Source organism: Nilaparvata lugens, chromosome 4 (assembly GCF_014356525.2).
Source record: "Nilaparvata lugens isolate BPH chromosome 4, ASM1435652v1, whole genome shotgun sequence".
Lineage (NCBI taxonomy): Eukaryota > Metazoa > Arthropoda > Insecta > Hemiptera > Delphacidae > Nilaparvata > Nilaparvata lugens.
Window position 1 is genome coordinate 47,931,831 of NC_052507.1, and position 16,299 is coordinate 47,948,129.

A 16,299-nucleotide genomic window follows, 5' to 3' on the forward strand; every position below is an offset into this window, starting at 1 on the left:
TATCTTCATAATTCAAGATTTAAGATTCATTTATTGTCAGAACACTTTAACAAAAATGCAAGACAAAGTCAACAATTAAATAAAAAAATCTAAAATATAACATTAAACATTAATAGTCATCACAGTCACATCGTAATATATACAAAAGAAGACAAAGATAAGCAAATTCTATATAATATAATAAACATTTTTAAAACAGTTATATCACAGTTAAGAAAATACACAGACATCACCACAAATCCTCATAACCATATGGACAGCAGTCAATTAGAATCTTTCTAACGAAAAACTTAAAACTATTAATATCACATTCTTTAATATTAGCAGGCAGTTTATTAAATAACCTCTTTCCAAATTCAACAAAACTTCAAAGTTAAATGGTAATTGCACTGTGATAATCTAAGTGCTTCTGCTTGTCTTGTAAAATGATTGTGAATATTACTATTTATGGGTAAGATGGAAAGATTTTTTCTGGTAGACATCAGACATTCAAACACATACAAAGCATAAACAATCATATATTAAGTTTTTTAAACAGAGGTCGACAATTTGCTCTACTATCTACTTTACAAATGATCCTTATGGCCCTTTTTTGTACAACAAAAAGTTTCTTCATATTGGTATCTCTCCCCCATGCCAAAATACCATAGAACAGGTGTGACTGAATGGAAGCATAATTGTCTGATGGTCAACAACCACAGGCTCCACTATTTCCACAGTTTAGTCTCACAGTGTAGTTCCAGTGTAGTGTACAGTTCAAAGCCTTTTGCTGATGATATAACATTTCTGTACAGACTTGTAGTATCGTTACAGAATGATCAAATTGAATGCACCAGAAACGAAATCTGGAAAGAGCCATAGAAGCAAGACAGACAAGTCACAATGTGTTTCTCCAGATTTTGTTTTTCATCTGCATGCATGGTCTCGCCTTTCTATGGACAGACACATTATGAACACTATAGTACCTGTACTTTCTTCCTCTAATCCGTTAAACCTTAGTTATTTGAGTTTACAAGTCACAAATTGTGAATTGTAGTGTAGGCCTACTTGTCCACTTGAGTAACTATAGATGTATTTTACTACAATACTGGGCATTGCAAGACGGCAGTCTTATGAATTGATTCACTCATAATACAGTATAACAGTATAACTTTTACTGTGGGGGTTTCATGTTTCAATGGCAGTGATACTTCACGGTGAGCGCACACTTTTTGCATGGTGCTTTTGTTTTATCTGGATTCTGTATATTCAGTCTTCAGTCTCATGCGCATTTACGAAGAGTGGAGTGAAGCAAAATAAATGAGAAATTTGGCAGAGATATCCAGCTTTTTTGATAAAATTGGTTAGATATTGGTATTTTATATTCAATCTATATATATTTCGATTCTACCCACACATACATAAATAGGTCCATAAACATTCTAATTAAAAAGTACAAAGCTGTTTGTTCATTTTGGTTTCTTAGCTTTAATGTAACGGCTTGGAGAATCCAGAAGGGGTTAGAGAAGTTAAAATGTGTTTCTAATCAATTTCCTTTTACAGATTCCACTCGTCTGAAAAATGGAGCGACGGATCAAATTAAAAACTCTAAACGTGCACATCACTTGTAAAATATGTCGAGGATATTTGATCGATGCCACAACCGTTACTGAGTGCCTCCATACATGTAAGTAATTCCTTCTACTTTCATTGACGTGTGATTATTATTCATTATAAATAAAATATTTAAAAACAGTTTTTTTTGTCGGTGGATCCTGGATTTAACTTAAATTAGATAACTTTAAATAAAAAACTTCTCAATTACACAAAAAGTAAATTAGATAAAATGGGCTTCTAAGTATCATTAATACGTTTCTTAACGGGTCTTTGGTGTTTAATCCAAAATAAAAGGTCTTTAAAAACATTACATTGTTGTGCAATGAGTCCCATTAATTTATATACGGTATCAGATGTAAATATAGACAGAAACTTATAAATAGGCTAACTATAATATAGAGCCTAATTATTATCACACGAAAATCAATTTATCAAAAGTAAACAGAAAATGTATTTCAGAAAATTACAAATACAACAACAAAACTTCAACTTAAATTTACTACTTAACTAAGCATATCGGCCAGGATAGACGAGACGACTGCATTCGACGTTGCACCGTCAGACTGCTTTCTGACCCATCACTACCTAGTTGTGGGTTCGAATCCCACCGGACGTTTGAATTCTAATGCAGAACTTCTACACTATCAAAATCTCTCAGCAATTCTACAACTTCTCTGATAACAGTGTACAATCAAATAATATTAGTTCACTGAAAATGAATGTACTGTTATCCTCTTAGATGAGCAAATGCATGAGTTTTTCATCAGCAGAAGTGAAAAATGTAGCATTTATAACTCATATTTGATTCAACTTGTTCACACTTCAACATTTGCTCTTTCTTTTACAGTTTGTAAAAGCTGTCTGGTGAAACACTTAGAAGAGAACAACACATGTCCTACCTGTAATATAGTCATACATCAGTCTCATCCACTGCAGTACATAAGCTTCGATAGAACAATGCAAGACATAGTCTACAAATTAGTACCGAATTTACAAGAAAGTAAGTGGCTTCATTCATTAAAAACTTATTGTCTTGAATTTCACGATCCTACAAAAGCTTAATGCATGATAACTCTTTCTTGCAGTTGGCCTATCTGTGGAAATCATAGTGAATGAACAAAGTCGCTTATATAACCAGGTTCATTATAGTTTTCAAAATATTTGGTTCATACAAGTTGTTGTATTCATGTGCATTTCGTTTAATCATCCATATTCTGAAATCTTATTGTTCAAATTTGCAAACTTTTCAGTTTATGTGTAATTCCTCTTTTTGATTCTAATGCTTTCGAGAATTGTGTCAGTAAAGTAATGCAGAAAATTATACAATTTATTATTGTAGAAAATATATTCCTATTGAAAATGCGTCAGTTAAATTTATTTCGTCCAAAATTCTCCGAAAATTATCTTCATAAAATTACTTAATTAACAATCGTCTCGGTGTGACTTCAAGTATATGTCAGCAAACTCTTCACTGTATAAATGAGTAGGCTCACTTGAATAACATTGTTTCATTTCCAATCAAACTTGGTTTGATGTTGGAATTGAAAAAACACTGATCACATCAATTCAAATTTGTAGTGTCAATATAACGTTTGAAAATGCTCCATAATTTTTAGTGGTCCATTCAAACAATTGATTGTTATTATCTCCTTCAGTATTGTCTTTGAATTGCAAAGTATAATAATTAAGTAGATCTAGCTAACGTACCTAACGAATTCCTATAGAATTCGGATTGGAAGAAGAAGATTGTCTGAGTTGAATAAAATATAGAAATTGCACTTGCTGAATTAACCAGTTTATATAAAACATGATAAAATATCAATTCTATCCAAGCATTTCTTATCGAATAGACAAGGTTGAAGGTTATAATTTTGAATGTTTAATATACAACAATTATCCATTATCATTTGCTATACACTATTATTACTATGTAATGCGCTAGTTGTATTATTGATGAGGTTCTTGTTTATGATCAACATACGATGGAAATTGAGGCAATTTTATAAAATCTATTTTGCTCCTAAATTGTTATGTATCCTCATTCGTTTTTTGAAGTGAAGTAGAGATAAAATTCAAGTATTTATCAAGTCTCCACTCTCCATTTCAATGTCAATTTATTGTAAGTAGGCCTACTTTCAAGTCTTCATATCGTCATGTATTAAAACAATTTCATCAATTTTTTTTCAAATAGATGAGATGAAGCGAGAAAGAGAATTCTATCGGATAAGAGGACTGCCTTGTCCCAAAGATATTCTGCCGAATGCGGGCATGGAAGAGGAGAAACCGACTCCCGAGCAGGTGGCAGAACTCGACTTACATCGCATGGACGAACAAGTAAGATTACATCACGACATTCGCCTATACTAGAACTAAATCTTCTTTCGTTTTCACCTGGAGGGGCCAACTTCCATTGGAGATGTCTACCTCCAATTAGAACGAGAATAGTTGGCTAACATGTCATAAGTCATAGAAACAAGTGCAGTTGCCAAAGTTGACAAACAGGTTCACTCTATGCAGTGCTCCCAAAGAGGAAACTGCGTACGCTATTATCATGAGGTGTAGAACACTCGCTGAATACTACAGAACGCTATCCGCTTAAGGATAGCTTCAAACGCATTCGGGTTCGTTTTCGGTTCGGTTCGGTTCGTTACCGAAAACGAATGAGGCTTTCATACATGTCAGATTTTAATTCGTACGGTTCTAATTAGGTATTTTCTTCTCAAACACAGCTGTGTTTGGATTTTCACAGTTCATGCTGGTATATTTAAATATAACAGCTGATGTTAAATTGTAAGATGTTATTTCTTGAACAACAAAATTTTAAAGTTAATTGAAAATATTGTGAATATTATTTGAATAGTTTCTTTTTTATTATGTTAATTGTGGATGTTCAGAGAGATTATTTTTTTAAATTAAAATTTTTTTCCTTGTTTTGAAACATGTTAAGCTATATAAACTTCATCTCTTCTCTCCATTGATGAAATCGTGGAATATTCGTGGAAAAATGAAAAATAATGATGAAAAAATATAAATTCTCCCTGAGTTTTAATTTATCTCTTTCATATTTTTTTAGCAAACTATTCATTGAGAAATAAATGTGAACTAACTGAAATGAATTGACCATATGATTTTGACTTGGAAAATTTTGAAACAGATAATCACGATATTAGGTTAAAATAAAAACAAAAAAGGCAAGCGTGTGTTAAAACTTTGTTTTTTTCCTGTTTCCCTAGCAACGAATTCGAATATGATGAAACCTATTCGTGTTGCGGGGGCGTTCGGTTCTATGCGGTTTCTATTCGGTACCGAATTCAAACCGAATTACCGTTTCACACTTATCGGAATTTGCCGAAAACGAAACGAACCGAATGAGTGTGAAACTAGCCTAAGCATGGCAACATCACGGCCGCTATGTCTATGCTTTCCTCTGCTCCGCATATCCCTCCGATTTGGGAGATGTTTTTATTCCACTATAGTAGGAGCAGCTACTTTTCAATCAATGTATGTTTTGTTGAACTTAAACAGAATTGGATAGCTCAATGAAGTCAACTGGTTCAATACATGAACTAGAACATTCATACAAAATTATCTTACAAATTGTTGATGAGCTATAATTTTGGTGCTAAATGATTGAATTGTCTTTTGCCTTTCTTACAACATTGGTGATGAGAAGATTCCTGTATCTGGTGTTGTGGTTGTGGTTTCTGGTTTGAAATGTTGTTGGATTCGTGTGTAATCTGCATAGTATCTCCTTGGAGTAAAGCTGTCTTGGATCATCACGTTAAACTCATCGAATAGCTGCTCCGATGAATAGCGTGGTGGCTTCTGGTTGATGACCCTCATGATCAGCTTCTGTACCCTGAAGACGGTTCGATGTGTACGAAGCTTGTTCCTCCCCATCCTACAATCCCATACAGCATGAGGGACTGTGCTAGAAAAAAGTAGATTACTCTTAGGCATTCTTTGTCGACCAGTGTTGTCAGGATCCTGAATCTGTTGTTGGTCTTCTTCAGTCTCCCGCATATTTCATTGAGATGATGATCCCAGCGCAGAAAATAGTTCATTGTAACGCCCAGGTATTTCTATGACTGTTTCTTGTGAACTCTGTATGAAGTGTTATTCCGTTGGTTCATGATTATTATCTTTATTGTTGATGATTATTATTATTATATCTTGATTATTATTATCTCCTGTTTGCTGTCCATGTTGAGTCGCCGAAAAGGTCAGAAAGACGGAATAATATTTATATAATATCCATCCAACCATCAATCATATGTTTTTAACGTAATTGAGAAACTAGTTTCAATTTAATTCTATTTCATATCTTGCTTGGCTTCCATCTGGTTTGTTTATTGAATTTTGGATAAGAAATTTAGGCAGTGATGCCTCTTTTCTACCATTGTACTTGTTTAAATTCTTAAAATTGAATGCATATTATGAGTGGAGTGTATTCCTCGTCCTTTTGGCTCTCCTGAACAAAAGCATTCATTTTTGATAAGCATAACATCACTGAATGCTGTATCAAATGACCTCCAGTTGCAATGCTTCGCTTTTGTTTCCCACCTTTCCTTGTTCAGCTACAAAAGCGGTCGTTCTTCTACATGTAGGCGTAGGCCTACATAAGAAGTGTCTAGTACTTGTTAATTACAGTATCTACGTCATTCATATCCTTGAAAATATTCTATGAATTTTCATTTTTCAACTTCATTCAACATTGAATGAACTAGGATCTATTTCCAGCTAGGATTTTTAAATTTATAGGAAACTAGGATTTCTAACTATTGATATCCATTATACATTAGGTTTAGTAGATCACTACTAAATTATTAGTTACATTGAAATAGCTATAAAATGATGCAATAACAAATCTTCCTTTATAAAACAACTCATCCCATTTCACATTTATTGTTTAGATTTCGGATACTAAAATCGCTATGCCAATTATAGATCAGCTTGTGTCATGATTCATTTTCCAATTATAATTAAAAATGTTATATGTTTATATATATTGGTTATATGTTCATATTATAAACGGCTGTAATGTGTGAATAATTTATTCATGAGGTTGAGTTAGGACTAGACTGTTTACTCCAGCTCTCTAGCACGTAGTTACAATGATAATACAATCGAGAGAAAACTCTTGTTCATTGAGGATATTTATTCAGTTGGTCAATTGTTCACCTATCGTTCGAATTATTCCAAGGCAATAGGCCTACTCACACAGACGCACTTAAGACGAAAATTTCAGACTTTCAATTCTAGACGATTTAGGAAAACTCAATAATGATTATTAAAGCTTGTTATCGCTATTAACATTTTCATAATTTTCAGGTGAATGTTATATTGGAGTGCACTGCTGAAAACTTGAAATCAATGAAGAGGAGATATTTGAGGCTGTCTTCTCAGGCAACGATCACGCACTTGAAAAAATTCATTGCCAAGAAAATTTTGGATGGCACTGAAAAATATAGAGATGTGAGTAGCAATTGAAACTCAACTATTCTATTATTTCATCTAAGGTTCTCATTTTCCTTTGTTTCTAACCTTTCTATTCCGAAGTTCCATTGTAAAGCTCCATGTTAGCTCTACAAAACACTTTTCAATCATTGCGTTCTACTATAGTACCATCATTCTGCACTTTCATTCTATACTATTCGGCAAGTCACTCAATTTTTTGACAAATTATTTTCAGGTATCATCTTTTTTCTTGCTTTGCTCTCTCATAAAAAGAGGGAGTCGGTTGTCCCCAGAAAATTCTCCAAAAATTGTGATCTATAACAGTCAACAGAATTTGTTGACCTCATAATAAGTGGTTGAAAATTTGACATCTTATCCAAATGAGATTTTTTATCATCTATAAATGAAAGAGGGAGTTCAGTATGCATTATAATCCCGGTTATTCCGTATGCTACTTTCATAAGTTGTTTACTAATAATTGTTTTTATTTTTTTTCTTGCTGGGGCTGATACTCACATGAGCTCTAGGCTTGTGCGTGGTTAATGATAATTTTTAAAACTCAAATTGTATTTAGAGGGGTTCAACTTTCAAAGTAGTGACCCTTGCAACGGTAGTAGCAGGCGCATGGATCTTAACTTATCTTATTGATAGTTTATAAGCGCGACCACAACAAATCGCTTCCTAATTATATATATAGTACACTCCTACATAAATATAATATAATTGTTATAGGTGGTGCGGGGAGGATAGTGTTGTTATTCATTCCATTTATTTATTTAATAATACATAAATCACAAATTATTGCTTGCTTTTTGAGTCTTGAATAATTTTAGAAATTGAAATTTATTCATAACACTGACACTAATTTACAAACAAAAAAGAACGAACTATTCTTAAAACAAATCAGTACAATAATTTTGAACGGAATAATAAACTAAAATACATCATAAAATATTATCTTCTGATTCAAGTTATATAAATGAAAATAAATCAAAACTAACAAAAACATTATCTATTGTTAGAGTTATGATTAATGTACTTCATTAGCTATTTGCTGAGTTGAAGTTACTTACTCTGAAAATTAAACTATTTTGACCTTTGCAGAGACAGAGCCTCAAAAAATAAAAGAAGCTCTGTCTATTTACAGAAAACGAATTGAAAGGAGTGAACATTACGAAAGTTATTTGTAGAAACCAAAAAATATAATACAATTCTAGGAAAATAAATAAAATTAAGAAGAATTTGAGATTTTATATATTTATATATAAACTAGAGTAATAATGTATTCATGAAAAATCCTGGGACAGAAAAAATTTAGAACCGTAGGAAGCAATAGTAGAAATTCACAAAACGCTGTGAAAAAGAATTAATGTGGAAAAGAACTCCTCAATCTTATCAAAATCGAAATTGAATAGAAAGTGATTTAATTTCTTCAGAAATGTTACCAGTGAGCCCGTGGATGTAATATGTAAAGGTAACTTATTAAAGGAATTTGGAGCACTGTAATCGTAATTCCGTTTGAAGGCATCACTTAAAGGGTTTGCCACAACAACCAAATTTCTGTCTCTCAATTTGTTTGAGAAAACTAAGGCATTCCCTGTTATCTGACCACTTCTTGAAAAGAATATTCTCAAGACCCTGAAAATATATAAATGCCTTAAAGACAATATATCCAAGACCTGGAAGTAGGGGAATGAATAAGCTCTCCTATGTAATGATGTCATCACTCTAATTAGTCTTTTTTGTGCAAAAAGTATAGATTTTAATTTTTTTTATATGCACCCCCCTTAGCTTAACCCATATTGAAGCCCATATTATTTGCAATAGCAAAATATACAGATCTCAGAATTTTACTAGGGCAAATGAATTTCAATAAATAACATCTACGAAGCATCATATTCATGTGTTTTTTGAGTGATTGGACGTGAACCTTCCAATTGCAGTTCTCATCAAGGTCTAAACCAAGATACTTGATATTCTGCACCTGATCTATCTTTACACAAGAATCATTATGATTTGATAGGCAGACACCACATTTGAATAGTAAGGGAACCTGCAGGATGGGTTTTGATCTCAAAGAGAAACGTACAAATTTGGTTTTACTTAGTCAACCTATTCACTGAGAACCAAATTTTTAGCCAATCCAGGTCACTTTGCATCTTAGAAGTTGCAGTATCAATTTATTTTTCAAAATACAGCAGAGCCGTATCATCCTCAAAACAAGTTTCTGTTCCACTCAGATTACTTGCGCATAATTTATTTATATACACCAGGAATAAAATTGGTACCAATACCGAGCCCTGGGGTATCCCACATGGGATGGTCAAGTAAGAGCTCAGAACATTCTTAACCCGAACACACTGACTTCTGCCCACCAAGTAACTTCTGAACCAGTTTGAAGCAATGCCTCTTATTTCAGCCTCCCTCAATCTATGCAAAAGAATGTTATGGTCCACAGAGTCAAAAGCCTTAGCTATATCAATGAGCAGGCCCAAGACATTTAAGTTTTTGTTGAGCCCATTGAAAATTCCTGAACAGAAAGATAACAAAACATCCTCTGTACATTTCTTCTCAATAAATCCATATTGGTTCTCACTCAGAAAATTATTTAAATAGAACAATTTTTGAATTCTTACTTTAACTATTTTTTTATAATTTCGAGAACACAGATAATAATGTAATAGGCCTATAATTATATTATAATTGAGTCCAAGCAATCACCTTTTTTAAATAATGGGATGACTATGGTCCTCTTCAAGCATGCGGAAAATTCACCACTTTCAATACTTAGATTGATCAAATAAGTTAGCAAAGGACTTATGAAACCACTGGAGAGTTCAACGATTAACGCCAAGATAAGTTACCGTCAATTCCAGATGCTTTAATTTGACTCAATAGAGAAATTAATCGTTTTACCTCATTCACACAAGTAAGGAAAAATAAAAAAGAGTTTTGCACAGAAAGTGGAGGAAACACTTTATTATGATCAGAAGGGTTCAAATTTCTAGAGTCATCGATTTGATCGGTAAGTTTTTTACAATTGAGACGAAAATTTATTTAACTCTTCAGCTACTTCAAGCGGTTGCTGAACAGTTAAATATGGATTGTCAAATGTCCTAATTGAATCTAGGGAATTTTTCTTATTATTCGCTGTACCCAAAACTTTATTGATTGTATCCCATTGTTCTCGTGGGTTATTTTTATTCCTTTCAAACAAATTATGATAGTATTGGTTCTTCCTATTGCATTATCCTGTTTCAATTTAAATGCAAAAATGTCAAATTCTCTTTTCATTTTAAAGTTCATTGGATTTTTCTTTACTTTCTTATATAACCAATTTCTATTATGTTGTCTTGTACATAGCTCAACCGTCATTCAGGGTTTCAAAATCTTGAAATTTATTCTATTTAATTTTCAACCCTCAATGGTGGCTTTATTTACTATTTCGTGATTTTTTTAAAAAAATATATCAAATCCATCAGACACATTCATTGTGTTGAAAACTTCAGTCCAAACTGCATTTTTCAAAAGGTTAGAAAGTAAAGTTCTATTAATATTAAAATTTAAGATGGCGGTCATATGAGAGTGATGCAGTTGATATATTTTCAGAGGTTTTGATGTTTACATGAGTATAATGTTGGTTTTGAGAAAAATTTTCAATATTTTTTGCAATTGTGAAGGAAGATTCTAGTTTGGATTCATATTTGGAAATTGATTAATCTGATAAATTCAAAATTGTAGTAGATACATTTTTTGGACTCAAAATTGTGTGCGAATTAAGTTATCATTTAAGTTACGTAAGTTATATTTAGACTGTGTATTCCAAATTAAGGCTTAAAGCAGTTTTGGGTGAATGGCTGTTGTTTTTACCTGAATTGTATTTGCATATGAATAAATAAATAATAGTTTTAATTTTCTGATTTGTACAATAAAACGGTTTGACATTTGATAGAAAATAAATCCTATACCATTAAACGAGCAACTTCTGTTTATATGTTTAGATGTTTGTATTTCACCGGATCTCGAAAACGGCTCTAACGATTCTCACGAAATTCAGAACATAGTAGGTTTATAATATAAAGATTCGATTGCACTAGGTCTCATCCCTGGAAAAATTCGCTGAAAGACATTAAAAGGATAATTATTATTCATCCTTGGAAAGACATCTGATAATAATTATTTCGTCGTCTGTTGGTGATGGAAGTGAGTGAGCGAGTTCATGTGTGTGGGACTGTCAAAATTATGACTCAGCTGTTGAACTTTTGTAACCATTCAATCAGGTACTTAGTTCCGGTTGTAAAAAAGCCGGGTTATTTTCAATCCTGATTAATTCCAGTAGATCCATCTTTTTGAAATGGTCTTCTCTGATTTGGTTCACGCGTAAGTTAATCAGGATTAAAATTCAACATTTTGGCTTAAAAGCTTTTTGGCTTTTGTGCAACTGGGCCTTTGTGAGGGAAATTTTTGCATTCCTCTGGGAATTAATCTCAATTTACTGTTATTAGATGGAACATTTCTGTATGAATTTTATGAATGTTATTATAATTTCTTCTATCGTAATACATTTTTTATGCTTCTATACTCCAGAGCGAAGCTCGGTCCCCGATATTTGATTTTAAAAGACAGATAGTTGCATCATGATCACTACGACCAGATGATAATACAGAGTGACACAGAATAACGGGAACTTTTAAAAATCCATAAAACATTAGTGGGAAGGGCAAAAATGATTTTATTTAAACTAATGTAATGTTCAAGACTTGCCATTTGAGAAATATTTATAACATCTATCACATTTGACAATTACTTCTTCAAGATGGCTGCCTCCTGCACGAATACACTCTTGAAATGTGTGTTGAGATTCCTGAACGATTGCTGCAACATTTCAGCTGGGATATTGTTAATTTCATTTTGAATTGTCTGTTGATTCAACCACAGCTATTGGTCAAGTTGTAAAAACGTTTGATTTGAGATAGCTCCACAAACAGAAAATCGCAGGTGGACAGATCATGGGACCAGGAAACGCAGATGTAGCAGCGATCAATGAATCGTCAACACAGATTTCAAGAGTGTATTCGTTCAAAAGGAAGCCATCTTAAAGAAGTAATTGTCTGAAAGTGATAGATGTTATTAATAATTCCCCAAATGGCAAGTCTTGTACATTACATTAGTTTGAAAAAAAATCATTTTTGCCCTTACCACTACTGTTTTATGGCGTTTTTAAAAGTTCCCGTTATTCTGTGTCACCCTGTACATGGGCCTGAGACAATATATTGTCTCTTGACCTGAAATAAATATGATCTATACATCGATTACAACGAATGGGAGAATTTATTAGCTGCGTGAAACCGCCACTACTCATTAAAGTCTACTCAGAAAAGATTCAAGTAAGCATAAATTTATATCGCCTATTAGCATTAAATTTCTATCATTGAATGAAGGTAAAATATTCAACCTCCAACAGATCATTGAACTCTACAAAAGAATCGTCACTCATCGATTATAATAGCAAAAAAAGTATAGCAAGAATAAAGTAAATGTTTAATTGAAAAGTTATCGACTCTATAAAAATCTGTAATCAAAAAACAAAACAAAAACATAATTGAAAACAAAAATGTAATGAAACAAGAAATTAAATTTTTATCAGTTCTTATGTTGATAAGTCGTTCTCACAGGGAATTTAGAGTGTCCATAGATGTTATTCTTTTCACCTGCGATCCCTGCTCCTTCCTCGTGAGGATGTGACCATTCTGCACCCAGAGATATGCGTATCCTTAAATCCTTCTTCACCTGTCGCGCTGCAATGTAGAGCTTCTTCTTACCTCGACTCAAACACTCGTTTATATAAACTAGATGTTATGGAACCTTGAGACCCAAGTGACGAGCAGAAAAATTTCTTTTCACTTTTCTCTTGTGAATTAAGTTCATTTTTTCCTCTCTCCTAACAAATTTCACTATGATACCAGCAGGACGATTACTATCTAGCATCTTTTTCAGGCGATGACAGACACCAATATTCTCTGGAAGTATATTTAAATCTAGAGCAGTACACACATTCCTCAAAACTTCATAGGTACATATTTACACAGTTTCCATAACACGATTCATCAAAATCACTGCAAATAATTTTAGCATTACGTGCTGATGCTGAAGTTTTACAAACAGTACACTCAGACATACTTTTAACTTGGGAAATCAAACGGAACGGGGGAAAAACTCACGTATTTTACTGAAAGAAGTTTTGTCGAAACGAGTCACCAGAAATATTGAACACAAACCCCGATTGATTTGAACACAGGGTGACAAAGTACTACTGATAAGGGAGCAACTGTCTCTACCGAACGACTCTTGCAAAGTCTCAATCATGACTGTTCCTTTTTCAGATTGACATCTTGTGCAGTGATGAGCTGTTGGGGAAGGATCACACGCTGAAGTTTGTGTATGTGACAAGATGGAGGTTCAAGGAGCCTCCCCTCCTACTCGAGTACAGGCAAAAACTAGACTTGTGACCGATTCAATACTCTAGTATTAATGCTATACTCCTTCTGTGATGATTATAATGTAATATGTTTTCAATGCACTTTTTCATTTTGACTGATAGCCATAAACCTTTTTTACGCATATGAAAATCCTGTTCATTCAAGCAATGAGTAACTGAATCTTTTTCATGTATATGAGCTTTGTATTCATTGAAGTAATGGACCTTTTTTGTTAAGAAAGTATGGAATGAGAGTTGATTTTTGGAACTCTTTTATTAGTCAGAATAAGAAAGAGCATGAGAATCTTTATATTTAGATAAAAATAACTTTAAGATGAATGTTTCATAGTGATACCGATTATTTTGTTATGTTTGTTATTGTTTATACCAATTTTGCCATTTCAAGTTTAACTATTTAGTTTTGTAGCGTTCTGCTATAACCTACTGTCTATTTATATTTATGTATCTACATCCCTTATTTTATTTTATCCTTATTCAATCTTCCATTCATACCTTTACCAATCAGAGGAGGCTTATGCTTTACTGTAATTTGCCTGAATTAATGGACTTTTGTTTTATCTCAAATACTGTACCAACTTGAGTAAGTTCAATGTAATAAGGTAGCGTATTCCTTATTCTTGTTCATTAAAATTATGTTCTGTCTTTCCTGTGTACCAACTGGAATAGATCGCTTAAACTATCTCTTTGTGTCATATATGGATTGATTATCGATTTTCTACTTGAATACTACTAGAAAGTGGTATTTTCTAGAGAAACTTCAAGTTGAGTACCAGTCAAGACAAGTTGCCAAATCAGCAAACAATGAATTGAAATGGGTTATTCTTCTATGTAAAATTTAACAGTTGAAGGAAAGGTATAAAATGGTTGTAATCCAATATAATCTTCTTGCCTTTTCTCATTAATTGTGGGATCGGCTCTTCCAACTCGAAGCTAGGAGAAAATAATGAGCTGGAAATCAATGACCGGGAACCAAGAGTTATAAATGCATAAAGTGACCTATCTGAAGTGACCATTCCATGAATTTATTCGACGTTAGCTTTATCCATGATAAATAAATAAATGCCTTAAATAAGAGTTCAACTTCCAACTCATATTTTTCAAAATTGGAATCTTCAGTATATTCACACATCTATTTGATTACTGGGGGTAAAAAAAATAGTTGATAATATATCTGGTGTTGAACATAATCGGTCTGATATGGTTAAAAATTATCCAGTTATAAATTTATTTTGCAATATAATGAACCTTGGAAACAATTCATCATTATTAAATTACAGTTTCCAAGAACTTGGCTTTCGTTATAAATGCCAAATATGAATTCAAAAATTTATTAATCTGTAGAATTGGTTAGGAAATATTGAATTTTCAAAATATAAGAAACATTATTATTCAAGAAGCTATACTGGAGCGTGATTACATTAATAAATTGGAATCTTTAATTCATTATTTACTTCCTTGCAATACCTTTTTACTTCCCCATCAATTGAAAATAGAAGTCATTACTAATATTTATAAGTCATATTCTGTCTGTCAATATGCTTGTCATGTACTGTTATATTTTTAAACGTTAAATGTAAGTTATTGTGTTCCAATATTTATCAACTTATGATTTTGAACTTTTCATTTGGCAAAATCAATGAACTATGTGATTGTAGATTCATACTTATGTTCTAGAAATATTCTTACCTCATTATTTTCAAATATACTTTATTATTTTGGTATTAAAGTTTTCTACAGAACTAAAAGTTTTGTATTCCATTTTTCAATTGGCTCCCATTTTCCTTGGTAATTGTTTATTTGTTATACATTACATTTTGTTGTATGTAGGCTGAAAATATTAATGCGTATATTATTTATTATTTGGTCAACCGAAGAGCTCACATATTTACAGTAGTATTCTCAACCTTATGAACCTTGATATAGTCAATATTCAAGTACAACCTCGTACTGTAACAAAATATAAAGAAAGACAGTTCTTCCTTGTACAAAGGTTTTTCCAATAGTTATTCTACAATAACAGCATAAGTCAAACAAAAGTAGGTAGATTATTTATTCTTAACTTTCACAAAAGTAAGAATAGTGCTTGCTATTTATTTCACTCAGATTAGTGAAATTATTCGCCGATAATTTTTCGAAATGATGTGAGTTGATTAGTCCAATCTGCTTTAAAAAACTTGTAAAAAATCAATCATGAAAACAGCATTCAGTTTTTACAGGTATAGCCTAGGCCTACTGTTTTACGTTTTATAACATTTTTGCAAGATATTCTGATCTGAATTTGTAGAGCTTAGCACTTCTTATTGATGAATGAGATTTAAATGATGACTTTTATTTGCGATTTTTTAATCTTGTCTACCTCTATAAATCGTAGTAAGGAGGTTCAAAAGAAAGAAAACATCAGAATAATTGGTTATTATTATTGAACGATAATCCAAATTAAATGCTGTAACTCACCCGGAAGAATTCTACTACTGCAAATATTGACAACAGGGTGAACAGCTAGATAGAATTTGGATGAGCGCTACTATTCAAAAATTATTTGTCAGCCCGGGAATTTGTAGAATAATTGGTGTAGGCCTAGTGTTGGTGTTTTTCTCCAGTGAAAAAGCAGAGCTGTGGAGTGAATAACCAGTACAGTCATAGTAGTGTAGTACTTACTTCAGTATTATCAAATTCGGATAAGGGAGACTTATCAGGGGTGCCCATCCCCCCCATGGTCCATGTCGCACAATCCCCCCCTAAATTTG

General features: G+C 32.6%; 1 protein-coding gene across 2 annotated transcripts in view; it reads left to right on the forward strand.

Moving 5' to 3' along the window:
- LOC111053460 (polycomb group RING finger protein 3) overlaps positions 1–15,297 on the forward strand; it is a 20,952-nt gene extending 5,655 nt beyond the window's left edge. The window contains exons 1-6 of one of the 2 annotated variants that reach the window (XM_039426581.1): positions 1,248–1,342; positions 1,543–1,666; positions 2,444–2,596; positions 3,788–3,930; positions 6,928–7,071; positions 13,437–15,297. In XM_039426581.1, coding sequence (XP_039282515.1) covers positions 1,561–1,666; positions 2,444–2,596; positions 3,788–3,930; positions 6,928–7,071; positions 13,437–13,562 — 672 coding nt within the window. In that variant the 5' untranslated portion in view covers positions 1,248–1,342; positions 1,543–1,560 and the 3' untranslated portion in view covers positions 13,563–15,297. Of the gene's footprint in view, positions 1–1,247; positions 1,343–1,542; positions 1,667–2,443; positions 2,597–3,787; positions 3,931–6,927; positions 7,072–13,436 lie in introns of those variants that run through there. The other variant, XM_022340360.2, reaches the window with a different exon arrangement.
- The last annotated feature ends 1,002 nt before the right edge of the window (positions 15,298–16,299 follow it).